This window comes from Caloenas nicobarica, chromosome 24 (assembly GCF_036013445.1).
Source record: "Caloenas nicobarica isolate bCalNic1 chromosome 24, bCalNic1.hap1, whole genome shotgun sequence".
NCBI classification, from domain to species: Eukaryota; Metazoa; Chordata; class Aves; order Columbiformes; family Columbidae; genus Caloenas; species Caloenas nicobarica.
Genome location: NC_088268.1, coordinates 1,635,050 through 1,660,946, shown reverse-complemented (window position 1 = coordinate 1,660,946; position 25,897 = coordinate 1,635,050). Strand labels below are relative to the sequence as shown.

General features: G+C 61.6%; 2 protein-coding genes across 2 annotated transcripts; both read left to right on the top strand.

The window, feature by feature from the left end:
• The first annotated feature begins 5,377 nt into the window (after positions 1–5,377).
• On the top strand, positions 5,378–11,497 carry C1QL1 (complement C1q like 1). The gene is made up of 2 exons (XM_065651214.1): positions 5,378–6,033; positions 10,758–11,497. Exons 1-2 carry the CDS (start codon positions 5,467–5,469, stop codon positions 10,935–10,937), a joined length of 747 nt encoding a protein of 248 aa, XP_065507286.1. The 5' UTR covers positions 5,378–5,466; the 3' UTR covers positions 10,938–11,497.
• Positions 11,498–13,363: 1,866 nt separating this feature from the next.
• KIF18B (kinesin family member 18B) lies at positions 13,364–25,351 on the top strand. Its single transcript, XM_065650866.1, has 15 exons — positions 13,364–13,694; positions 16,385–16,542; positions 17,057–17,161; positions 17,438–17,548; positions 19,324–19,521; positions 19,652–19,828; positions 20,200–20,274; positions 20,394–20,500; positions 20,989–21,097; positions 21,351–21,454; positions 22,133–22,335; positions 23,023–23,947; positions 24,618–24,713; positions 24,825–24,916; positions 25,205–25,351. Exons 1-15 carry the CDS (start codon positions 13,379–13,381, stop codon positions 25,318–25,320), a joined length of 2,892 nt encoding a protein of 963 aa, XP_065506938.1. The 5' UTR covers positions 13,364–13,378; the 3' UTR covers positions 25,321–25,351.
• Positions 25,352–25,897: the final 546 nt, after the last annotated feature.

Below are 25,897 nucleotides of genomic sequence, written 5' to 3'. Positions count from 1 at the left end.
TCCCCTCATGGGTGCTGATGTCCCTCATGGGTGCCGTGTGACACCCAGCCCCAGCATCACCCCAGCACCCCTGGACCACCCCAGGTCCCACTCCCAGCCACCCCCACCCTTGGGGGCACGCTGGCAGGACACCTCGTGTCCGTGGCGGTGCCCACATGGCCCAGGCCACAGCTGTTCCCCCGGTGACGGTGGCTCTGCTCTGTGGCATCGGCAGCTCCATCGCTGGCCGTGGAGGGGACAGCGCGTGTCCCGCCATGGAGGGGACGCCCTGGCCGAGCCCCCTGCGCTCGTGACATGGGTGCTGGGGGAGACACAAAGGTGCTGGGGGTGACCCAAGGGTGTCCCCCAGCATCCCCACATCCCCCAGCCCCGCCGTGTCCCCCGGCCCCGCGCCGAGGCCGCCTCTGCTCGCCGCACCTCCTGCCATCGATCGGGGCTGTGTGAGCAGTGACCCCCCCCCGCACTGCACGCCCCAAATATTTACCTGCTGCAAATGGGATCGATGACACTGCGGCTGGCGGGGACTTGTGACAGGCAAGCGGCCACCCTCCCGCTGCACCCTGTCCCCAGTGTCCCCCTCCCGCTGCATGCCCTCCCCAGAGCACCCCATTTCCAGTGCACCTCATCCCTGGCACCCATCTCGGGGCACCCACCAGGCAGGTGCGGGTGCAGATGTCGTGGAGCTGGCAGGTCCCCCCGCACGGGGCTGTAGGGACAGGGTGACACCCCCGCTGGGGACTGTCCCCAAGGGTGGGGGCCCCAATACCCAGGGGGGATTGGACTCCAAGACGGGGACAGGTCGGGGGGCTGAGTGTGGTGTCACCACATGGCATCAGTGTCACTAGTGTCATTGCATGGCTCCTGGTGTCACTGTCCCTGCACGGTCCTGGGGTATGGCATGGTGTTGCTGTCATTGCACAGCCCCTGGGGTGTCACACAGTGTCACAGTGGCCGCACAGTCCCACTCGTGTCACACGGTGCTGCGGTGCAGCCCTGCGGTACGGCACAGCATCACTGCTGCTCCCCGGGGTGTCACATGGTGTCACTGTCACCGCGCAGTGCACAGGGTGTCACTGTCACTGCAGGGCCGCTGGGTGCCACGCAGCGTCACTGCAGCTCCCGTGGGTTGTCACACAGAGTCACCGTCAGTGTGTGGTCCATGGGATGTCATATAGTTCTATGTCACTGCATGGCTCACGGGGTGTCACCCAGTGTCACTGTCACTGCTGTCCCACAGTGTATCACCCAGTGTTGCTGTCACTGCATGGCCCACGGTTTGTCACCCAGGGTCACTGTCACTGCATGACCCGGTGTGTCACACACCGTGCAGGACAAGCCTGGTGCCACCCCCTGCACATCTTGTGGGCTGTCACCCAATGTCACTGCGCACCCCTGGCTGTGTCACACCCTGTCCCCACTGGCCCTGGGGCACCCTGGGGACAGCACAGCAGGTCCCAGCAGCCCAAGTCCCCCTGGGGTACCCGTCCCCGATCCTGTCCCCTCTACCCGCCCAGCGCTGCTGCCAGGCGAGCAGCCACTTCCCGTCACTCAGCAGCGCTAATTAGCCGCGGTGCTGGCAGCCCTTAATTGCCGCGCGGCGGGGGGGTGGCTGGCCCCGCTGCAGCCATAATGAGAGGGAGTGTGACGGGGACAGGGATGGGGGGGATGCGCCACCCCCACTTTGTCCCCCTGCCTGCAGCTGGGCTCCTGCACGGGACAACGGACGGTGCCTGCGTTGGGCTGGGCTGTGTGGCACGTCCTTGTCCCCAGGGCCAGGGCAGCCAACCAGCCAGGTGGCCAACCAACCTGGTAGCCAACTGACCAGCTAGCCAACCGACCAGTTAGCTAACCAGCCAGTTAGCCAACCAACCTGTTGGCCAACTGGGTAGCCAACTAGTCAGTCTGCCAACCAGCCAGATGGCAAACCGACCAGCCAGCCAACTGACCTGTTGGCCAACTTGCCAGTCAACTAGCTAGCCAGCCAACCAGCCTGTTGGTCAACTGGCCAGCCAGACAGTCAAGCAGCCAACTGGCCAGCTAGCCAACCAACCAGCTAGCCAGCCAACCACTGAGTAGCCATCTAGGCAGCCAGACAACTGGCTGGTCATCTACCAACCAGCTAGTTGGCCAACCAGCTGGCTACCTGCCAGCTAGCCAATCAGCTACCAGCCACCCAGCCAACTGATTGGCCAGCTAACTAGCCAACCAGCTAGCCAAGCAGCCATCTCGATGGCCTTCAAACCAACTAGCCAGTTGGCCAACCAGCAGCTGGCCAATTTTCTACTGGCCAACCAGCCACCCAGCTCTGTGGCTAGCCAGGTAGCCAACTGGCCAGCTCTCTAGGCAAGTGTGCGACCAGCCAATGAGCCACCTGTGTGTCCAATGAGCCAACGAGCCATCCAGCCACCTGCCAACCAGGAGCACCCTCTGCCTCATCCAGTGCTGGGACCCACCATGTTGTCGCCTCCATCCTGCAGCCCTGTCCCCAGGCTCGTCAGTGTGGCCTGACATCGGGGTCATTAATTAGTTCTGCCTCTGGGCGCTAATTAGTGCTGAGCCATCAGCGCCGCCCGCCCGGGGTAACCACAGCAGTGGGGGACACGGTGCCACGAGGGTGCGGGGTCAGAGTGCCCCCGGCCACATGTGGTCCTATGGGCAGCAGCAGCTCCTGCCTGGCTGCAGCACCGGGAGGGGAAACTGAGGCACAGCGCAGCACTGACCCCCCAGCCCCTGTCCCACCCCAGCTGCACTCACCCTTCCCCAAACCCCCTTAATGAGCTTCCCAGTGAGCAGTGGGGGCTTGGGGGGGCTCAGGCACCCCCAGGCTGCGCCTGCACCCCCGAGCATTGATCAGCCCTCCCTGGCCACCGGCGTCCCCCCCGGTGTCACCCACCCCCGTCCCCACGTCACCAGGCAGAGCAAACAGCCCCGGGCCGGGCGCATCGATCGCGGGAGCTGCTGTTTGCTTAACCTTTGCGGAGGAGCTGCCGCGAGTGAGCTGTCACCGCAGCCACCGCTGTCACCGCAGCCACCATAGCCACTGCTGTCACCGCTGCCACCGCTGTCACCGCAGCCACTGTAACCACCGCAGCCACTGCTGTCACCACAGCCACTGCAGCCATATCAGCCACTGCAACCACTGTAGCCACCACTGTCACCGCTGCCACCACTGTCACCACAACCACTGCAGCCACCACAGCCACCGCTGTCACTGCAGCCATTGCAGCCACAGCGGCCACCGCAGCCACCACTATCACCACTGCCACCACTGCCACTACTGCCACCACTGCCACTGCAGTCACTGCAGCCACTGCTGCCACTGCTGTCACCTCCCAGCTGTGTCCCCTTTCCCAGACATGGCCCAGCAGTGTCTGTCCCCAGGGGGACAGAGCCGGCTCGGGGGCTGCACTGCACCCCCATGCAGGGGCTGGGGACAGGGACAGGGACAGGGAGCACTGTGGGGTCTCCAGCCAGAGTCACCTGGGGTGTTGTTGTCCCCATCCGTAGGGTGCTGCTGCCCCAGGGTGACACTGAAGCCATCCCAGCTCTGCCACCAGGTTGTAGGGACACGACTGGGGGACATGGTGGCCATGCCATGAGGACACGGTGACTCATGGCCGTGAGGTGGCCTGGGGTGGTGGCCATGCCATGGGGACACAATGACCCATGGCAACGAGGGGACCGGGGGCTGTGGCCCCAGCATGAGGACACAGTGACCAGGACCAGGGATGTCCCCAACCCTCCGGATGAGACAATCCCCTGACACAACCAGGGCGCACCCATGTCCTCTGTGTCCCCAGCACGGCCACCCTGTCCCCACGTGGAGCCCCCTGCCCACCTGGGCCACCACGGCACAGCGCTGGCGGGTGACTCACGCAGCCCGTGACCTCGCCGAGGCGTATTTTTAGGCACTCGTTAAAAAAGAAAGATAATGAGGGGGGACTGGGGGACAACGGTGGAGAAAAGAACCAGGGAAGGAGCTGGTGACACGATGGTGACAGCTCGGGGGGGGACACGGGGCTGGCAGCACACCCACCCGAAAACACTCTGCCCCCCTGCAAGCCTCGTTAAGCCCCCAGGAATAATTGCCTCCTTAAAGGCGACTAATTGATTTTCGCACGCTGGTTAAATTAAAGCCTCTGCGGGAGCTGAGGGGGGACGCGGGGACGATCGATGTGCTGCCAAGTGTCCCCTTGGTCCCTCCCCCTTTTGGATTGGGGGGGTTGGGATCTGTCCCCCACGTGTCCCCTGGGGTTTGGGGACACTGCCTGGGGGTGGCACTGGAAGGGGACGCACCCCCAGGGTGGGGTTTTTGGGGGGTGATGATGAGGATGCACCCGCTGGGAAGGCCACCCATGGGCGCCACTGGGGTTGATGCCACCTCGGCATTGTCACCCAAGGCCACCAAACCACCGTGGCTCTGGGAGCAGCCCCGGGGCTGCTTTATGCCTGTGTCCCCTGCCTCGTCCCCACCGTGTGTGTCCCCCCCGGCCCCGCGTCCTTCGCTCACCCCCAGTGCTGGCGGCGGCTGTCACTTGCCATCGCGTCCCGCTGTCCCCGCCGAGGCTGATGGAGATGGCAGGCGACGGAGCGGGCGCAGCTGCGTTGTCCCCGTGTCACAGGCCCGTCGGTCTCAGCCCCCCGGGGACGGCTCTTTGGCGTGGCCGTCACCCCTGAGCACGGCCTGGCTGTCCCTGTGGTGGCACTCGTGGGTGCCCGGTTGTCACAGCAGCCTTTACCGCTGGTGGTGGCGTCCCGTCCCGCCACCCCGTGGTTGACCCCAATGGGTGCTTGGCCACGTGGATGTCACCTGGGCTGTCCCACAGCGTGAGTCCCCTGAGACCCGGGGAAACTGAGGCAGGGAGGTAGGGGATGCTGTGGGAATTGTCACCCGTGGGCTTGCCCCTGTGGGGGCACAGGTGACAGGTCCCACCGGGCACGGAGGTGACCGGAGCTCCAGCCCCCGTGGGGTCGCGGCCGCCGCGTCCCCGGGTGGCGCTGCCTGCGCCCCGTGGGGACAGGGCGTGGCTCGGGGTGACCGCGGGGTCCCCAGCGGTGGTGGGACCCGGCGGGGACAGCGGCGGGACCGGGTCCCACGGAGGACGCGGGGGTCGCGGGGTGGGCGGGGCGGGGCGGGGCGGGGCGGGGGGGGGGCTCAGGGGTGGGCGTGGCCGGGGCGTGTCCTCCCGCCCAGTGCGCTGCGTGGGCGGGGTCAGCGTGGCGGTGGGCGTGGCGGTGGGCGTGTCCCGAGCGGGTGGGCGTGGCCTGGGCGGCGCGGGGCGCACCGGAGCCAGCGGAGCGCAGCGGAGCGGAGCGGCCGCCGCCACCCCCGAGCCCCCCCCCGCCGCCGCCGCCCTGCTCCCCCCCACCGGCACCATTGCCACCCCCGGGCGACAACGCGCCCCGGCCGGGCGGCGGCTCAGCCTGGGCCGGAAAACTTTGCTGGCGGCCGCGGCGGGGGTGGTGATGGTGCTGGTGCTGGTGGTGCTCATCCCGGTGCTGGTGAGCTCCGCCGGTACCGACGGCCGGTACGAGATGCTGGGGACCTGCCGGATGGTCTGCGAGCCCTACGGCCCCGCCGCTGCCCCCCCGCCACAACCGGCCGAACGCGGCCCCCTCCCGCCGCCCTCCACCCTGGTGCAAGGTCCCCAGGGCAAACCGGGGCGACCGGGGAAACCGGGACCGCCGGGACCGCCGGGAGAACCGGGACCGCCGGGACCGGCGGGAGCGCGGGGTGAAGTGGGACGACCTGGACCCCCGGGATTACCGGGACCGGGGGCTACAGGTGCGGTGAGCGCGGCGACCTACAGCACAGTGCCGCGCGTCGCCTTCTACGCCGGCCTCAAGAACCCCCATGAGGGCTATGAGGTCCTCAAGTTTGACGACGTGGTCACCAACCTGGGCAACAGCTACGACGCCGCCTCCGGCAAGTTCACCTGCGCCATCCCCGGCACCTACTTCTTCACCTACCACGTCCTCATGCGCGGCGGCGACGGCACCAGCATGTGGGCTGACCTCTGCAAGAACGGGCAGGTAAGGGCTGCCCACCCTGGCTCCCAGCCCCACGGCGGGACCAGAGCTGTCACTGGCCCCCACACACTGGAGAAGGGCTCTGGGTGCTTCCATGGGTGCCCCATCCTTTCCCTAGGGGTGATAACAGGCTCTGGATGCATCCCTGAGGTGCCCCGTCTCCTTCCCAGCCCTGGAGATGCAGCCCCGGGGACCACCATCCTTCTCCCAGTGGCAGTGACGGGCTCTGGGAGCGTCCTCGGGGTGCCCCGTCTTTTTCCCAGTCTCAGAGATGCACCCCCGGGGTGCTCCATCCTTTTCGTGGTGGTGATGATGAGCTCTGGGTGCATCCCTGGGGTGTCACATCCTTCTCCCAGCCTCAGAGATGCACCCCCAGGGTGCTCCATCCTTCCCCCAGTGACACAATGGCCTCCGGGTGCATCCCCAGGACGCCTCGTCCTGCTCCCGGCTCCAGAGATGCGTCCTCGGGGTGTCTCGTCCCTCTCCCCGCCCTGGAGATGCAACCCTGGGATGTTCCGTCCTCCTCCCGGTAGTGATGCTGGGCTCTGGGTGCACCCCTGGGGTGCCACATCCTTTTCCTGGTGACAATAATGAGCTTTGGGTGCATCCCCAGGGACTCCCATCCTTCTCCCGTCCCCAGAGAGGCTCCCCTGGGTGCTCTGTCCCCTTCCCAGCGCTGGGGACATGCTCTGCCACCACAGCCGTGCTGCCCCGATGTGTCCCCTCGGTCCTTTCCTCAGCTCCGCCGTGCCTCTGGGGTGCCTCAGGGTGTCCCCGCCGTGTCCCTGGAGTGCCCTGCCCTCCCCACTGTTGTTCCCGCTGGGACTCCCTGTGGGGGACAGGGCTCCTGCGCAGGGGACAGTGTCCGTGGTGCCCTGGAGGGGGACAGCGCCTGCCCCACTGTTGGGTGCTGCACCCCAGCCCGGAGCCAGCTCTGCTGCCGCTGTCTCAGCAGAGATGTCCCTTTCCCCAGCCGGGCGGCGAGGGGACACCACGGGGGGGACACCCCAAGGCTGCTCCATCCTTGCCCCCCCATCCCTCCCCCCCATCTCCCCCAGACCCACCATCCCCAAATCCTCCCCATCCCGACACGGCCCCTCGAGCCCGGTGGTTTTTGGGTGCTGCCCCTTTCCCACACCGTGTCCCCCCCGGCCGTGACTCAAGGCACAAGACGTGGCTGCGACCCCCGAAATGTCACCTAGGCTTAATCCCCTCAGTGTCACCGCAGCCAGTGTCCTCGCCGGGATTCATCCCGCTCCCGCTTCCCATCATTTTCTCCCTGCATCAAGCCCCGCGGCGCATCCCCGTCCTGGGGGCATATGACACCAAATAACCCCAAAACTCAGTTATCAACCCCCAAAAAAGCCAGGGGAGGGGGTAAGCAGGAGCCCTGGCGTGACCACTGCATGTCACCCCTCGGCTCCGAAAACCTCCGAGCCGGGAGCGCAGTCAAGGCAGGAGCCACTTGCCATTTTTTCTCCATCCAAACAGTTTAATTTTATTTTTTATTGCCTTTTTTTTTTTTGGTCTTTTCCCCACCCCAACCTCAAATTTTGGGGGGTCCCAGCAATGCTTGGCAACACTGCCTCTTTCTCCCAAGTAGCATCTGTATAACTCTGGCCTGAGCGTCCCCCAAAAAACCCACCTCACCCCTTTTTTCCTCTGCCAAAATCCCACCCCCAAAATATTTTTGGGGACCTCCCAAAACCTTCTCACCTCCTCACACCCCCCCACAAGCTCCAATCCCCACAGCTCAGTGGGGGATCGATGCTCCCGGGCGCTACCAGATTAATTTCCAGAAGCTACGGAGCCCTCGTCGAGAGGAGCCGCGCTCGGGCGGGCGCGCGATGCAGCTTAATTAAGTGCTTGTTAATTACTAATGAGGTATCGCCGCTCCAATATTTATAAAGAAGCGGCTTGGAAGGCGGGGGAGTGCACTGGCGGGAGAGTTTAAAAAAATACCCCCAAAATGGTCCAAATAATTTTTAAAAGAGGTTAATTAGGGGTTTATTATGGAAAATCCCCCATCCCGGCAGGGCCGGGTGTGCCGGGGGGTTCCTGGCCAATGGGGGTCGATCCCGAGGGAATTAGAACTTGGGGACCCCCCTGGCTCCCCACTTTCCTCTGGATGCTGCTGGTTTGGGGCACAGCCCATCACCCCTGCGTCGGGGCTGGAGTTAATGAGAGCCAGGGGAGCTGCTCCTGGGGGTTAATTAGCATTAATTATTCGTATTTGTATTAGCCTGGAGTGGGGCAGTGGGACTGGGGGGGAGATGCTGGATGGACGGATGGGGGGATGGAGCCAAGTGTTTTTGGGGGTCCCTGTGGCGAGGGGGGGTGTTCCCGCTGTCCCCACTGTCCCCACTGTCCTGTGTACCAAAGGTGTGGCCGCACTGCGGCTCGGGGGGACACAGCCCCAGGGTGTCCCTGTGGGTGGGGGCCTGGGGGTGGTCCCCAAGGGGACTGCGGGGACACAGGGGTGCACTGGGGGAGCATCCACCACCGTGCCTGGAGGTCTGTGGTGGCACACGCTGCTGCACTTGGGGGTCTGGGGGGGCACCTGCTGCCATGCGTGGGGGTCCTGGGCTGCGGTGGCCAGGACATTTGGTGTCCCCAAGGTGCTGAGTGTCACTGTGAGTGGCTCAGCCTGGACACGGGCGCTCCCCGCTCTGCCCCTGTCACCCCCCATGGGTGCAGCCTTGTCAGGGACCATCCCCAGCCCACGGTGTGCCCAGGGCAGGTGACATCACCCCAGCATTGTCACTGGGGTCGGTGACAGCAGCTGCTGGGGGCCGTGTTCCCCCACACAGTTCCCACCTCCAGGGGCTGTGCGTGGCCATGGCTGGGGGAAACTGAGGCATGGAGCAGGACGAGTGGGACAAGGCCATGGGAGGAGGGATGCGGTGGCAGCTCCCACCTCCTGTGCCGCTGCGGTGCCGGGAGCAGCTCAGCCCGGCCCCGGTGCTGCTATTTATCTTCCCTGGTTAGTGCCAAGGGCTGGCGGGCGCACGGTGACGAGGCAGCTCCTTAACGAGGGAAGACGGATGGCACCGGGCGGCTCTGGCTGCAGCCGGGGGGGGGACAATCGCAGCAGAGCCCGGCACCAAATGGCTTCTCCTGGTTCTCCTTCCCCTCTGCTTTGTCCCCAACTCCTCTTCCTTGGCAAGACCCTGCCGAGGCAGCATCCCCTGGGATTGGAGCGCTGTGACTGACTGAGATTCACTGTCCCCCCCGTGGGGACAGGGACCCTCATGGTGGGCTAGACGTGGGGTGACTTTTAACAGGGCAACAGCGTTGATGATGACACGAGGGATATGGCCGCACGGGCGAGAGCAAGCCCTATGGGACCACCTGTTGGGCCGTCAGTAGGTTCCAGAGTTAACAAGGTCTGACCACGCCCTCACCGGCTGCCTGAGGGCTCGGGGAGATTCAGCTGCGTTCCCGAGGGGGAGGGGACCCCTGGGGCCCCTGTCCTGGGACCAAAGCACAGGAATACCTGGGGACACCCCTCCTTTCCCCCCAGCCCTGGGACCCTGCTGCTGCTCAGCTCTGCCTCCCTGGCGCCAGCCAATTAAGAGCCCATTCTCGTCAGCTGTAATTAGGAGCCTCTTCTCCCCCGTGCATCGCTTTTGCATTTCACTGGGGATTTTACCTGCCGGCTTGTCACTGTCACCCAGCGCCGCGTGATCTCCCCGCGAGGCGCCGGTGGAGATTTGATTACCCAAATAATTCAGCCGCAGCAGCCGGCTCCAGCCGCGGAGCTGCTTTGCCTGGCGGTTACGGCACCTCTGGCTCTGCCGGCACCTCCTGGCCTTGTCCTCCAGCACTGAGGAAATATTTATGGGGGGAGCATCCTGACCCACAGCGGGTTGGGATCCGGGTGAGCGGTGAGGTTTGTTTTTGGGGGGTTTGAGCTCAGCCCTCACCACATGCGTGTGATGCCTGTGAAGACGTGTGGGGATGCGGCGGGCTCAGCAAATTGGTTTGGGGCTAGGAGACGGGGTCCTGTGTTCAAGATGTGGTTCTGCGTCCGAATCCAGAGCCAGGGTCCTGGGTCTGAGCTGTGGTCCTGCATCCAAACGGAGAGACGGGGTCCCATGTCTGAGCCAAGGTCCTGCATCTGAACCATGTCAGGTCTGGTGTCTGAGCCGTGGTCCCGCACCTGAATCCAGAGATGAGGTCCCGGGTCTGAGCCATGGTCCTGCATACAAACCTGGAGTCAAGGTCCCACATCAGAGCTGTGGACCCACATTTGAATCTGGAGATGGGGTCCTGTGTCTGGGCCGTGGTCCCACGTCTGAATTTGGAGCTGTGGTTCCATGTTGGGGCCGTGGTCCCGCACTCAAATCGGGTGACAGTGTCCAACGTCTGGGCTGTGTTCCCACATCTGAACCAAGAGGCAGGTCCCGTGTCTGAGATGTCATCATGCATCTGAACCCAGAGATGGGGTCCTGTGTCTGAGCTGAGGTCCCACATCCCAACCCAGACCCGTGGTCCCACACCTGACCCATGGTCCCACACCTGAGGGTGCCGGCCCGGGGAAAGGCTCTGAGTGATGCTCGGAGAAGCCACCTCCATTCGTGACCCACGGGTGGTGACCGGGGACACCCTGTGCCATCCGGAGCTGTGGGCGGTCTCCCTGGCGGCAGATGAGCTGGTCCCCTGGGAGTCCCCTGGGTGTGGCCTGGGTGTCACCTGAGGCGGGTGCCGCGGTGTCCCCTGCGCAGGTGCGGGCCAGCGCCATCGCGCAGGACGCCGACCAGAACTACGACTACGCCAGCAACAGCGTCATCCTGCACCTGGACGCAGGGGACGAGGTCTTCATCAAGCTGGACGGGGGCAAAGCCCACGGTGGCAACAACAACAAGTACAGCACCTTCTCCGGCTTCATCATCTACTCGGACTGAGCCTGGACCCACAGCATCACCCCACGGACCCCAGCCCCACGGCATTGCCCCATAACCACCCCAAACTCCACGGCATCGCCCCACAGATGTCCAGCCCTATAGCTTTCCCCTGCAACCATCCAGCCCCGTGGCATCACCGTCCAGCCCCACAAGCATTGCCCTGAGGCCCCCTCAACTCCATAGCATCACCCCACAGCACCCTAACCCCACAGCAGTGCCCCATGGTCCCCTAACCGCATAACATCCCCTCGCGCTGCTCCAGGCCACCTATGGGGTCCACAACCCCGCTTTCCCCTCCGCTCACCCCACAGCTGCTAATTTGGGGTTCGGGATCTGCGGGGGCTGGCAAGAGGTTGGAGACCCCCTGCACTGCCCCCCTGCACCCCATCCCTGGCCGTGCACCCGCTTGGCCCCACGGCTCCCACTGCTCCCCACACGGGGCGATGCCGGGTCCCCACCGTGTACATATGTACAGGAAACACGTCTATACGGTTCCTCCTGCCCCGTTCTGTGGGCTGCGCTGGGCGGGGGGAGCCACCCTTGCTGCCCAAGCCCGGGGTGACTCCATGGTAAAGCAGAGCTGTGACCTGTCCCTGTCCGCTGTCTGTGTCCCCGCGGGGGCAGAGCCCTTGTCCCCCACCCCGGGGACAGGGTCCTTGTGCCACCCCCACAACTGACCCCACGTGGCTTCGTAAATCGGCCCAGCCAGGGAGTGCGGGGAGGGGGTCCCCTGTCCCCTCCGCCACCTCCAGTGGGGACGCTGGGGGTGCCACCACAGCCCTGTCCCTGTCCCCAGAGCACAGGTGGGTGGGGGGTGTCCCCTCGGGGACAGGGCGTCCCCACCGCAAGGGGGTCGGGCCAGGCGGGGCCGTGGGGACCCTCCGGCACACGCACCCGTCACCGCTGCCTCGGCGCGGACAGGACGTGGCCCAATTAGAGGTGACAGCGGGTGCCCGGGGCCACCGGCCACTGCTGTGGCTGCGGTGGGGTCAGAGGACGGGAGCCAGTGGGGACACGTGAGGGGCCCTGGGGACAGGGTGCAGGTGTCCACCCCCAGCACCCGGCGGGTCCTCAGCGCTGGTTTCTCAGCGCTAATTAACGGGGATGAGGCGGCCGCCGGGGAGCGGAGGCTCGTTCTGGCCGTGGCTGTCGGGGCTGTGAGGAGACGGCCGCCATTAAGGCTGGTGTGGCTGCCGCCACCCACCCCGGCTGGCACTGGGGCGCACTCCGGGCCCCTGAGCCACTCCCGGGCCCTTGGTTGGGCCCTCTCCACCAGACACCGCTTGAACCGCCGCTTCTCCCGCCCTCAGAGGCTGCCCCGGCCCGGTGCCCACGGCCGCCGTGGGGATGGGGCAGCGGGGAAAGATGGCGGCCAGCGCAGCACGGCGGGACTACAACTGCCGTGGGCACCGCGCGGGGCGGGCGGAGCTCGTGCCGAGGGCGGGGGGAACTCGCGGCGCGGAACAGCCAATGGGAGCGGGATGCGGGAGCAACGGCCAATCAGGGAGCAGGGCGGGGCCTGTTGGCCGTTTGAAAGCTCGGGCGGTGGACGCAGCCGGTGAGTGGCGGCGGCGGCTCCGGGCGGGGCCTGAGGGCGATTTGGGGGCGTCCATGGGGCTGTGGGGGCGTGGGCAGCTGCTGGGCAGCTTCTGCTGAGGCTGGCGGGGTGGTGCAGTGTTCGGGAAGAGGGGCTGTGGTGGTCTGGGGCGGTGGGACCGGCCCTGATTGGGGCGGGATGGCGGCCCTGGCGGGTTGTGGGGGCCTGAGAGGGGGGAAAAGGGCGGGGGGGGGGGGGGGGGACGGCTATAGGGGCTGAAGGAGGGTATGGATGTGGGGGGACTGTAACGGCCTGAGGGAGGGAAAAGGGCGGGAGGCGGGGGACGGCTATAGGGGCTGAAGGAGAGTGTGGATGTGGGGGGACTGTAACGGCCTGAAGGAGGGAGTTAGGGGTGGAGGGTGGCTATAGGGGCCTGAGTGGGGATGAGTTGGGCTGTGAGGTGGGGCTATAGGGGCCTGAAGGCGGGAGCAGGACTGAGAGAGGAGGCTACGGGGGCCCAAAGGGGGACATAGGGTGATGGCAGACATCTAAAGGGGGCCGTGTGTTCTTTGGGGGGGTCTGAAGAGGGTTGTGGGGTCATTGGGGAGTCTTAAAGTGGGATGTGGGGTCGTTGGAGGGGCGTGTAGGGGGTTGTAGGGTCATTTGGTGGGTTGTGGGGGCCTGAAGGGAGTTCCAGGGCATTGGGGGTTATAAAGGCGCCTGTAGGGGCCCAGCGGGTGTTTGGATGGGGGTGGGGGGCCTTACCAAGCCTCAGGCTCCCCCTCCGCTGCTCCACCACCTGGCTGACCCATTCTGCATGCCCAGAGTGCCTGAGGTTTCCTGGACATTCAAGGCGAGAGTGGTGTTCTCCAGGCAGTACTGTGTGCCAGTGTCTCCTGCCACCATGGCGCTGGGCTCCCCTCCGGAGGAAAGCATGGTGTCCGTAGTGGTCCGCGTGCGGCCCCCCGCCCCATGCGAACGGGAGTGGGCCGCACACCCCGTCCTGCACGTCATGGACGAAAACATCATCATCTTCAACCCTGACGTGCCCAGTGGCCCCCCTGGCAGCGCGCTGACCACCCGCGCACCCAAGCACCCAGGCAAGGACATGAAGTTTGTCTTTGACCGGGTGTTTGGGGAGGGGGCCACGCAGGACGAGGTCTTCCAGCACACCACCCGCGGGCTGCTGGACACCGTACTCAATGGCTACAACTGCTCCGGTAAGAAACACCATCGGTCCGTGCATGAGCTCCTGCCCCATCCACTCCTGTAACTGTAGATTTAAGCATTGGAGCAGGCTGCCCAGGGCAGTGCTGGAGTCACCATCCCTGGAGGGGTTGGACAGACGGAGATGAGGTTCTCAGGGCCATGGGGCAGTGCCAGGGCTGGGGTAACAGTTGAACTCGATGATCTTGAGGGGCTTTTCCAACCAGAATGAAACTACGATTCTATAAACATAGAGCCTTAAAATTGTTGGTGCCACTAACAAAGCTGGGGTGATTGCAAGTGTGGTCAGGATGGGGATGTTCCTGACATGGGATTGTCCTCTCAGCAGGTAAATGAGGGGAAGTGAAATATACGCTTCTTTTGTAGAATCACAGATGATTTGGGTTGAAGGGACCTTCCCAGCTCCCCCAATGCCAGCCCTGCCATGAGCAGGGACATCTGCACCAGCTCAGGTTGCTCAGAGCCCCGTCCAGCCGTGCCTGGGATGTCTCCAGGGATGGTTCATCCACCACCTCTCTGGCCAACCTGGGCCAGGCTCTCACCACCCTCAGGCTAATACATTTCTTCCTCATGTCCAATCTAAATCTGTCCTCTGTCAGTTTAAAACTGTTTTCCCTTGTCCTGCCACCGCAGGCCCTGGTAAAAAATGACTTTCTCATAAGCCTCATTTATATACATTGAAAGGCCGCAATAAGGTCTCCCTGGAGCTTCTCTTCTCCAGGCTGAACACCTCAACTCAACTCTGCCCAGCAGAGCTGTTCCAGCCTCGGATCACTTTTGGGATCCCCTCTGACCAGTCCCTGTCTATCTTGTACTGGGGACCCCCGAGCTGGATGCAGCACCCTGGTGGGGTGGGCAGAGGGTCTGAGGAGCAGGTGGGGAGAGAGCTGGCTGGGCTGGAAGAGCCCATGAGGAAGAAGGGTGTGAGGTTTAACACTAGAGTGCAAAGTCCTGTGGCTGGGATGGGGTAACCCAGCGCCTAGTGCAAGCTGGGACCTGCTTGACTGGGGAGCAGCTTTACTGGGAGGGAGCTGGAGGTGCTGGAGCTGACTGTGATCAGCGAGGTGCTGCAACAGCAGCAAAGACGAGTTCTTGGGCTGCATCCAGTGACTTTTCTAGCTGAGATGTGATCATCCCACCCAGCGCTTGTCCAGCTCAAGCCCCTGCAACTTGAGAAGGATGAGAACTTGGTGGAGAGGGTCCTGAGGATGCAAGGGCTGGAGAACCTGCCCTGGGAGGAAAGGCTGGAGGACTTGGGGCTCCTCTCTGGGCAAGACTCGGGGGAAACCTCAGTTTTTGAGCACTTAGCAGCTACAGAGAAGAAGGAGCCTCTCTTCGCAAGAAGAAGACAAGGGGCAACAGACATGTGTTGCACCAGGAGAAGTCTCATCTCAGTATAAGAAAGTAATTTTTGACAGTGAGAACGTTCACTGGAACAACCTCCTTGGGGACATGGCAGAGTCCTCACAGCTGGAGGTGTTCAAGACACCACTGGATAAGACAATCTCCTCCGAGTTCCCTTTCCCAGGAAAGCTGGGACCAGGTGGTCCCTCCAGGTCCTTCCAGACTGGGCTGTTCTGTGGTTCTGCGATAGTTGGGGCTGCAACAGCATTTGGTGCTTTGGGAGATGTGATGCAGAGAGTGGACATGGCTGTTGGGGTAGAAAATGGGGCTGGGCAGGCGCTTTCCCGGCATTTCAAGGGATGAGGGTCGCTTGTTCTCTGCTCTCCTGGGGCAGGAAGGATGGGAAGGAATCAGGTGGATCCATGGCACAAAGAGCGCCTTGGTTTCACCTGCCTGATGGGCAAAGCCTCAAGAGGATACTGGGTTTTGGAGCAGGATTTGGGCTGAAGCAGACACATCTTGAGGTGTTTTGGGGGCTGCTGTGCCCCCTGTGAGATCTCCCAGGCTGGCAGTGCCGTAAAGCTGGGCCTGGAAGCTCCTTGCCTGCTGCCACAGCCCCTTGTGCTGTTAGCAGGCTGTCAGCAGCTGAGTGGCTTAACGAGCACATCAGTTGTGCAAGGCAGGCAGTGAGCAGGAGACAACTGCTCTCCTGTCTCATCACGGGCCGGGCACTGGGACCGCAGGATGCTATTCCTGGCTCTCTGCGTGCTCTGTGAGCCGTTGAAGGCTGCTCTGTCACCGTGCCCACCTGGCAGGCGTGTCTCATGTCTTTATCTGCATAAAATAACTTCAGGAGCCTCAAATGAGAGAGTTGCCAAGTGCCGGGTGCTGCTAATGGGGAAAAGGGTGAGGGTGTCTGGATTAGTGTGTCCTGATCTGATGGTGATGCTCAAAGAGGGCGTTGAAGGATGGAGGGAAAATGAGATGAATTACAAGGTGTGGAAGAAGAAAAACCTGGTGAGAGAAGGGGGAATGGGGCTGCTTGGCTTGTTACAGGGAAGGTTCAGGGGTGACTTGAGCATCTGAGCAGGTGACGGTTTGGGGACTCATTCTGTCTCTGCTAAATTAGAGAGACTGAAATGAGGAAAAGGAAAATTGCACTGAAAGACAGTGTGACTAGGACAGAGGGCAATTAGCTTTGCCTCGTTTCTGCAAAGCGCATGAGTGACCCCTGCCCCAGGGTTTGCTGCTGGGAGATGATCTCTCCCATGAAGAACTATTGTTATGCTGCTCCCATTAATTAACAATCGTTTCAACCCTCCACCCTTTCTGCTCCTAGTGTTTGCGTATGGTGCGACCGGAGCAGGAAAAACTTACACAATGCTGGGCTCTGAGGGAAGCCCCGGCATCATGTACCTAACGATGTTGGAGCTATATCAAAAGATCGAAGCCAGGAAGGAGGAGAAGAGTTGTGAGGTCCTTGTCTCCTACCAGGAGGTATGTTGTGCCTGAGCCGTGTCCCCTTCCACCTCCAGGTCACCGTCACTAAGGTTTGGGGTTGATCCAGACCCCATGGTGCCACACTCCGAGTACCTGCTGTGCTGCTAGGTTGGGGTTGGATCTTGGGAACAGTTTCTTCCCCAAAGGGCTGTCGGGCATTGGAACAGGCTGCCCAGGGCAGTGGTGGAGTCACCATCCCTGGAGGGGTTGGACAGACCGAGATGAGGTTCTCAGGGACACGGGGTAGTGCCAGGGCTGGGGGAACGGTTAGACTCGATGATCTTGAGGGTCTTTTCCAACCCAAATGATTCTGTAACTCTGTGACCTGCTGGTGATCCCTCCCAATCCATCCTTTGCATTTAAAGCACCTCCATGCTCCCAGTGTGACTCTGGGAAGAGGACCCGGAGGTGGTGCTGGGGGTGACACCAGGTTGTGTGTGACCCCGGGTCCAAAGCTGCTGTCCCTGCTGCAAAATCAAACCTCAGCCTCACATTGTGTTCCCTTTTCCAGGTGTATAACGAGCAGATACATGACCTCCTAGAGCCCAAGGGGCCTCTGACCATACGGGAGGATCCCGAAAAAGGAGTCGTGGTTCAGGGTCTCTCCTTCCACAAGGTGGGTGTAAAAACAGGCACAAGCTCTGGGCTATGCTGCGCCCAGACCGGGTCTGAAAGCGGATTTGTGTCCTGGGGACACGGGGTGGGGGTGTGAGGACACAGAGGTGGCATCTCCTTTGCCCCTAACTGGCAGCAAACATGACCTCGAGCTGAAACGAACCCCCAGAGCTGTGGGATCTCTCGGCCTGAGCTGCTGTGGCTGCTCGCTGTTGGGTTGTCTCGGTGCAGGCATACAGGACGCGCTGACACCTCCTCTCTGCTTCGTCTCCCCCAGCCAAGGTCAGCGGAACACCTGCTGGAAATGTTGGCCAACGGCAACAAAAACCGAACGCAGCATCCCACCGATGCCAACGCCACCTCCTCCCGCTCCCACGCCGTGTTCCAGGTGAGGCCACTGGTCGTGGTTTTGCTCGGGAGCTGTGCCGGAAAGGGGCTGGGGAGCCAGCTCATGCCGGGACCAGCGCCACAGGGTTCCTGCAGCTGCTCCTGGGGTGACATGGGGACAATCAGAGCAGTTGTGGCTCGGAACAGAGAGATGCGAGGCTGGGCAGGTCTTGTGCTGCAGTGGGACAGCATGTACTGGTCATACTGGTGGCCACATCTCCTGGACATCCCCCTGCTCCCAGCTTGGTGTTATGTCTCCCAAGAGCTGAAATTTCACTTTGACTCTTGTTGACTTGGCTTGTGGGAGCTGCACCCAAAACCTGAGCCGGAGCGAAGGGGGATGATCATCACCGGCTTCTGCTCGTGCTGCCCCTGGTGCTGTGAGCAGCATCCTACATCATGTCCCCTTGGCACTGAAACAGAAATTACACTTCCCAGGGGCCCATAAATTGTCCCCCCGGTTTCTCAGCACTGTCCTACACGCACCTGCCAGTTGATTTCCATTCCAGCCAGGCCCTTCCCTGAATCAGCAGGGCCGTCACGGCTGCGCAGGGAGATGCGGGGCTCTGACTGTCGTCTCGGTCTGAAGCTGGTGCCATGCCCGCTGCTGCGCGCAGGGGGAAATCCAGGTGTCTGGACACTTTCCCAGCTGGGCTGCTCGGTGGGTGCTGGATCCCTGTCTGCCTGAATCCATTAGTCGTGCTGGAATTCTGCCCTTCCCACTGCTGGCTCTGTCTCCCGGCAGCCAAACTGCAGCCTGGGAGGACGTGAGACCAGTTTCCAGCCTCTCTGTGGCACCTCCAGACTGTGCAGGGGAACTCTGGCAGGGCTGAGGGGGTTATGGGGTGTTAGGGATGTGTTTGTTTCTCTTGGGAGATCTTTAGGGATGCAGATGGGGAAGTTTTGGGTGGTGCAGCCAGGTGAGTCTCATCGCTGTGTCCCTGTGCCAGCTGGGAGCTGGGCTTGGCACCCAAACCCCAGCTGGATGCTGCCCCCAGGTTGTGTCTGAGTTTGCTGGTAAAATCCACAGCTGGAGTCAGGGCTGGGGCTGCTCCTGTGTGTGAGCACCTCCTGGGTCACGCCAGGCTCTGGGTTGGCGTGTTGTCCCTGGGAGACCCGACCAGCCAAACCCTCTTGCTCGCCAAGCGCAGGAGATGCTGATTTTTCTGTAGCTCTATCACTCCCTGCGAGATCCTTCTGTGGCTTTGCTCCTCATGTCATCGACAAGAGTTTCACTTCTTGTCTTGGCGTGCTGAGCTCCTCTCTTCCCCCTGCTTGGCCTCGTGGCCTCCATGGTCCACTTCACCTTCCTTTTATAAACACTGGAACTGGAGATGCTGGATCCAACCAACAACCCCCTGTGTCTTGTGGAGCCACAACCTCACCTGGGGACCTGGAGTTTCAGCCTGGAGAACAGGAGCTGAGGGGAGACCTTCTGAACTGCCTGAAAGGAGCTTGGAGCCAGGTGGGGTCAGGCTCTGCTCCCAAGGAACAAGCTCCCAAGGAACAAGCGCCAGGACCAGAGGAAACGGCCTCAAGTTGCACCAGGGGAGGTTGAGGTTGGATCTGGGGAACAATTTCTTCCCCAAAGGGCTGTGGGGCATTGGAACAGGCTGCCCAGGGCAGTGCTGGAGTCACCGTCCCTGGAGGGGTTGGACAGATGGAGATGAGGTTCTCAGGGACATGGGGCAGTGCCAGGGGTGGGGGAATGATTGGACTTGATGATCTTGAGGGGCTTTCCCAACCAAAACAGTTCTATGGTCTCTGTCCTCACAGATCTGCGTGAAGCAGCAGGACCGCATCGGTGGCCTCACTCGAGATCTGCAAGTGGCCAAGATGAGTTTGATTGACCTGGCAGGCTCGGAGCGAGCTTCGGTCGCCAACACCAGGGGAGAGCGGCTCCGGGAAGGCGCCAACATCAACCGCTCGCTGCTGGCCCTCATCAACGTTATCAACGCACTGGCTGACGCGAAGGTAGTGCTGTTTGTGTGGCCCTGCTGGGCTCCAAGAAGTGCCACGGGATGGGCTTGGTGGTTTCCTTGCAACACAGGATTCAGAGCTTGAGCACCCAAAAGCTGAGCAGACCCTTGATCTCTTGGTACAGAGCAAGAAAACCCACATCCCGTACCGGGACAGCAAGCTCACACGCCTGCTGAAGGACTCCATCGGTGGCAACTGCCGCACTGTCATGATCGCTGCTGTGAGCCCCTCCACACTGGCCTATGAGGACACCTACAACACGCTCAAGTACGCCAACCGCGCCAAGGAGATCAAGCTATCGGTGAGGCGCTGCCGGGTGTTTGGGAGCTGCTGGGGATGGGTGGGAAGGAGCCTGGAGTGCTGTGAGGTGGGTTAGTGGGTCCTTTCCTTTTCCAGCTCAAGTTTTCCAGCCCTGGGGATGCTGGTCTGGGCAGAAAGCAGCTGATGAAACTGCTGATATGCTGTGCCTGGACTTTGCTAAAGCCCCCCAGCCCAGAGCCCAGGAAGGGTTGTGAATGTGGCAACAGGTCCCTGAGTGCAGATTGTGTTCCCTGTGGCCACCCTGGGGCTCCTGGGGACCCTGGAGGAGGCTGAGCAGCTGCTCCAGCATTGGGAGAGTGGAACGTCCGGCCCCAGCACTGCCGTAACCTCTCCCTGTCCCTGTCTCTGCAGCTGAAGAGCAACGTGGTCAGCGTCGACTGCCACATTAGCAAATATGCTGTGGTCTGCGAGCAGCTGCAAGCAGAGGTGAGGTGCTGGCCAGGAGCGCAGGGCTCTGGCTTTAGCTGTGGTTTTCTTGGGACGTGGAGCTCTGAGCTGCCAGGGGTCATGGATCTCTCTGGGCAATGGATGGTCCTCCCTCGCAGGTGGCAGATCTGCGGGCAAAGCTCCGTGCCTACGAGGACGCTGCCCAGGAGGCCAAGAACTCGGTGCCGGTGGTTCCCCTTGGTGTGAGCCCAGCGGGGCTGTGCAGGTGAGGCTGGTGGGGAGGAGGGACAGAGCTTGGTGTCACTTCCTGGTGTCCCCGTGTCAAGGCGTCTGTGAGATTTTAGTGCTGCTCAGAGCCCAGGTGTCTGTCAGAAAGCGGCTGAGCTGCTCTGTGGGTGCGCAGCATTGTCTGGGCTGTGATCGGGTGTATTTATGAGCCTGATGGACTGCAGTGTGCAAGCACCAAGGGTTGCAAAGGTCAAATCTTCTTTGATCCATCCCAAAAATACTTCACCAGCATGATGGCTTCCCCAGAGGATCTTCTGTGCCTCAGTTGCTGCTTCTTGTCCCTTTGGGTGTTGGAACAGGCTGCCTGGGGCAGTGGTGGAATCACCATCCCTGGAGGGGTTGAACAGATGGAGATGAAGTTCTCAGGGGCATGGGTCAGTGCCAGGGCTGGGGGAACGGTTGGACTCTCTGACCTCAAGGGGCTTTTCTAACCAAAATGATTCTGTGATTCTCTCGCTCCTGTAGGTTGGAGGAATCTGTCCCAAAGCCACACTCAGCCCTGGGTGGTGACAGTGAGCAGCATGAGCTGGGAGCTGGGTGGCCTGTCCAGCTGCAGCTGGAGCCAGAGGAGGAGGTGAAAGAGTGGTGGGCAGCGCGGGGGTGCTTGGTGTGAGGAGTGGGGCTCAAATACCCTCGTGGGACACACTGGGGACACTGGGAGAGGGCAGGAGCTCAGCTGGTCCGTGGGGTCATCATGTGCTGGGCTGTGGATTGCCAGCGAAACCCCCTTAACTTCCCAGCTCACAGGGAGTTTGGGTGCCAAACTCAGCTCGAATACGGGTTAGTCCTGGGTGAGGTCAATAAGGATTTTTGACTGATTGCTCCAGGCCCCAGAGGAAATGCTGCACAGCAGCCCCAGAGCCACCCACCAGCTGGAACTGAAGGAACCGAGCCGCCTTCTACAGGGCTTGTCTGGTGGCCGGACGGAGAAGTGAGTGTCCCTCTGCTGTCCTCGTGTGCCACCTCCTCCTGTCTGCCCGTGGAGGTTGGGTTGTCCCCCCTCCTGTTGTGTGTAGCCATCCTGGATGGAGGTGGGGCTGGGTCTCTGCTGGCAGATCACTGCCTGCCCTGTAAAATAAGGAATTTGGCTCCTGGGGATCTAATCCCATGGGATAATCAATCCTGGAAATGCCAGTGATGAAGGCTTCCAGGCACAGCATCTGTGTGAGCCTTAAGTGCGTGTTGTTAGTCCTGAAATTACCTCTGTGAAGTCTTTGCTCCTGGCAGGGCTCCCGTGGCTCCATCTGCTGCTGTCCCTGCCCCGAGCACCTCGGCAGAACGAGCCTCTTCAGAACGGTCTCTGTGTGCCTTGACATCTGCCTCCAGCTGGGCTAACGAGTGTCTGAAACCCAGCAAAAAGTCTGTGGAGGCCATTTGATCCCTTGAGATCAAGACACAACTCTCAGGTCGGGTTCTCCAGTAAGAGATTTACAACCTGAGCATCTCACAGCTCCAAAGTTTGCCTCTTCCTCCAAAACTCTGCCACCAGGCTCTGCCCCACTGGAGGAGGTGTCTCGGCGGTGATGCTGGTGGTGCTGAGCATCTGTTACTGGTGACGCTGGCTCAGGCGCCCCTCTAAGTGGTTCTTGGGTCTGTCTGTCTGTCCCAGGCTCATAGCCACGATCCTGAGCGTGGCCCGCAAGCAATACTCCCTCCTGCGGGACGCCAACCTCCTCACTCCTGACATGGTGGTTGAATTCGAGGAGCTGGAGCGCCTAGTCCATCAGGAGGCTGGTGTGACCCTGGAGCGAGCCGCGTCCCCGAGCAGAGCTACGAATGTCACTGGGGCCAGTGCTGCCCCGGGCTGTGATGGTGAGGACCTGGGGTTAGATTTGTCCCCCTCTCCTTTGTCTTGGTGTGCACTGGAGGAGCCGGGGGGGAGTCACAGCTCCCAGCCATGAGCACAAGGCAGAGAGATGAGTTTCTCCTGACGTGGTGCCTTGTGGTTTATGCTGAGAGCAGCTCCAGCCTCACTTTGTAGAATGATTCCAGCAGCCTGGGGCGCAGCAGGAGCCGTGAGCAGCCCTTGTCCCCGGAGAGCTCAGTGTGTGTTTGAGCTGACTTGCACACACAAGTGATATTCCTGCTCCAGGAGGCCAAAGTGGCACTTCTGATCCTCATTTTTTCTTGTCTTGTTTACTCTTGCATCATACAGTTGCCCAAATCAGCCCAGCTGTAGCCTCCCAGCTGTTGGCCTGCGCCTGCCCGGGGCTGAGCTCTTCCTCCTCATCCTCAGTGCACGAACCCGGCAGTGAAGCTGTGGGCTCTGCAGATCCCACTGGCGTTGCCACGGGACCCTTACTCTGGGACCGGGCTGGTGCCTTTGGGCTGGCAAAGCGCAGGATTATTTGTGCTGGCGGTTTAACATGGTTTGATGGAAACAGCCACTGGCAAACAGCTGCTGTGGCTGTGATGGGGCAGAGGGGGACACCCTGAGGTTTGGGGGAGCCTGGGACCTGCAGACAGGGAGAAGGTGACTCTGTTTCTTTGCTCCTTTAGCAGAGGCGTCTGTTGCCATGCCCAGTATTGCTGTGCCCAGTGCCCCTGTGACCAGCATTGCCCTGCAATGCCTGCAGCAGCTCTCCCCGCTCGCCAGCCCTGTGCCAACGGCTCCCAGCCCAATTCGGAAGAGGAGAAGTGCTGAGAGGAATAGTGCTGCGATGCACAGCACCAAGAGGAACAGCGCCAAGAAGCACAGCGCTGTGAACAGTGCTGAGATGCACAGCTCTGCATTGAACAGTGCTCAGAGGAACAGCGCCAAAACGCACCGCACCAAGAGGAACAGTGCCGAGATGCACAGCTCTGCATTGAACAGTGCCGAGATGCACAGGGCTATGAACAGTGCCATGATGCACAGTGTCCAGATGAGCAGTGCTATGAACGATGCTGAAATGCACAGCACCGATATGTGCAGCGCTGAAATGCACAGCACTGAGATGCACAGCACGGCGTTGAGCAGTGCTGAGCTGAACAGTGCTAAGACACACAGTGCCGAGATGCACAGCCCTGCGTTGAACAGCACTTTCCAATTGGAAACTCCCCGCAGCCTCAAGAGGCGGGCGAAACGCCAGCGGAGCAGCGGGAGCACAGCAGAGACTCCTGGAGCGATGCTGAGCCCCGGCAGCCCCTGTCTGGCAGCAGCAGCCCAGGTGCCCCTTGTCTCCTTGCTGCCATCGTGTTGCACCCCCAAAATCTGCCCGCCAACAGTCCCCAAAAGCCGCGTGCCCCTGGCGGTGTCGGCCGCCCAGAACTGCTGCACTGTGCCTGCCACGCCTGCCCACAAACTCAATGTGACGTTTGAGGTCTGCGAGTACAGCGGCTCACCCGGTGCGGCTGACCCGGCTGCCTTCAGCAGCCCTGAAATATCCATCTGGGAAAATGTCCAGAGCCTCCTCAACAAGCAGGATGTTCCCTTCGTGCCCACGTGAGTGCGGCCCTGCCTGGGGTACCCCTGGTTTTATAGATCCCCCCTCTGTCCTCTGGTTGGGTGAATCATTTCTGGCTTGCTGCAGCCAGTGGGCTGAGCTCAACTGTGAAGTGCTCACAAAGACACAAAAAGCATTCCAAGAAAATCTCCCTTTTGGACATGGAGGAGCATCCTCCAGCTACTGGAGCCCTGAGTGCTGGGGGGACAAAGGGGACATTGAGGACATCACCTCCTCCCAGAGAGGCTGGAGCAAGGGCTGGAACAGTGCAGTGAGGGGGTTTGATGTGGTTTCTTTAATTTTATTGCTGGTGCTTCCAAAAGGCTCTGGCTTTTACAGAGCTGTGTGAATTTTTGTGACCACCCCTGCAGTGCAGGACACCCTTGGGTCTCCCCGTCTCCTCTCGCTGTAGGAAATAGTTCCTATAGAGTGTAACTGGGGAAACTGAGGCACAGGGGAACAACCTGGCCTTAGGGAGCAGCAGCACTTGGGTTGCTGCCACGTCCTGAGGTTTTGGTCCTGTTTGAGTCTTTCTTTTTCCCGCCCCCCCCCAAAAAAAAACCAGGCAGAGTTCCTGTGGGGTGACAGCGTCAGCTTAACTGCCTCCCAGCCCCGTGGAGCAGGTGCTCAGGCTCTGGCCAGGCACTAATGCTCTTCTCCTGCCTGCAGAGCCTGTGTCCCGGTGCTCACTGTGAAGGCTTCATCCATCCCCAAGCCCTCCTCAGTCCCCAAGGCCCCTGCGCAGAAGCGGAGGCGAGTGGAGAGGTGAGACAGTGCCAGCACCCCATCCCCAGAGTGCTCCCCGTCCCTGCCCCTGACATCCAGGGACAGTTGGGGACCTCAGGGGTTTCAAATGGCCCTTTTTCTTGTTCCCAGCACCGCTCCCCCCTCTCTAGGGGGGCTCCAGAGCCACATCGCCAACCTGCCGAGCACACGCCAGAGATGTGTGCAGCCATCCCGCATCCCAGGTGAGCCACATACCCCCCCCCCGAACTGGGGATCCTGCAGCATGCCGAGCTGCGGGGTCTCCCTGCCTCGGGGCAGGCACCAAACTGGTGCTGTGCCAACCCTGTCCCAGTTCAGGGGGTCAAATACCTGGAACTAGAATGAGAGGTGCTGGTGGAAGATGCTGTTTGGGGTTTGCTGCACCCGCAGCCTTGGGGCAGGGTGGTAGGGGCAGGAGGGGTATGTCGGGGGACCTGACTCTGCTGCTTTGCTCCTGGAGCTGCTTCATCCCCTTCTCTTTTCCTCCCCAGCTCATCCTCTGGGCGTTCTGCCCCGCAAAGGCAGGACCAGGAGCACCAAAGAGCCGGCGGCCTCTGGCCGGGCCCCCCGCTCTCGCACCCCCCAGCCAAGGAAGCTCTTATGCTGATGGCTCTACCATCCAGGATCCTTCCCAGGTCCAAACCCACGTCCCAAACTTCTTCCTTTTTTTTGGGAGCCCCGTCCCCTCCTTCCTGCAGCCCCACAAGGTTCTTCTTAAACTGTTGTTCAACCCCAAAGTCACCCTGTGTCCCCACTGATTCCCCTGTTGTGGTTTTTTTTCCCACCCCCCCCCGGCGCAGCCCTGTGTTATTTTTGCAGCAGATGGGTTATTGCTGTTCCCTCTCAGCCCCTCTCGAATCTGCGCCGGGGTGTCGAGTTCTAACAGATGGGTTATGCTAAGAAATAACATGTGCTTTTAATAAATCCTTTCGTTTCCAACCAGAGGGGAGATGTGCGGCTGGTTCTTCTCACCTCCCCCTCGCGCAGGAGCTGGGCTTGGGCAGCAGCTCCCGGCTGAGCGGGGCTGGAAAAGGCCTTTGCTCCTGGAGGGGCTCCAGCCCCGTGCCTCCTCTTCACTCACCAACTCCCAGTGTCATGAGGGCCCCGTGGTGCCTTCTGCCCTGTTTGCTGTGCCTGGGGGGGAACCCAGGGTGCAGGTGAGGGTCATGGAGGTGGGGGAGAGT

Coding starts and splice junctions, on each gene's coding strand:
- C1QL1 (XM_065651214.1), top strand. CDS start 5,467: ATGGTGCTGGTGCTGGTGGTGCTCATCCCGGTGCTGGTGAGCTCCGCC. Junction 6,034..10,757: donor ACCTCTGCAAGAACGGGCAG/GTAAGGGCTGCC, acceptor TCCCCTGCGCAG/GTGCGGGCCAGCGCCATCGC.
- KIF18B (XM_065650866.1), top strand. CDS start 13,379: ATGGCGCTGGGCTCCCCTCCGGAGGAAAGCATGGTGTCCGTAGTGGTC. Junction 19,829..20,199: donor CCAAGGAGATCAAGCTATCG/GTGAGGCGCTGC, acceptor CTGTCTCTGCAG/CTGAAGAGCAACGTGGTCAG. Junction 21,098..21,350: donor AGCTGGAGCCAGAGGAGGAG/GTGAAAGAGTGG, acceptor TGATTGCTCCAG/GCCCCAGAGGAAATGCTGCA.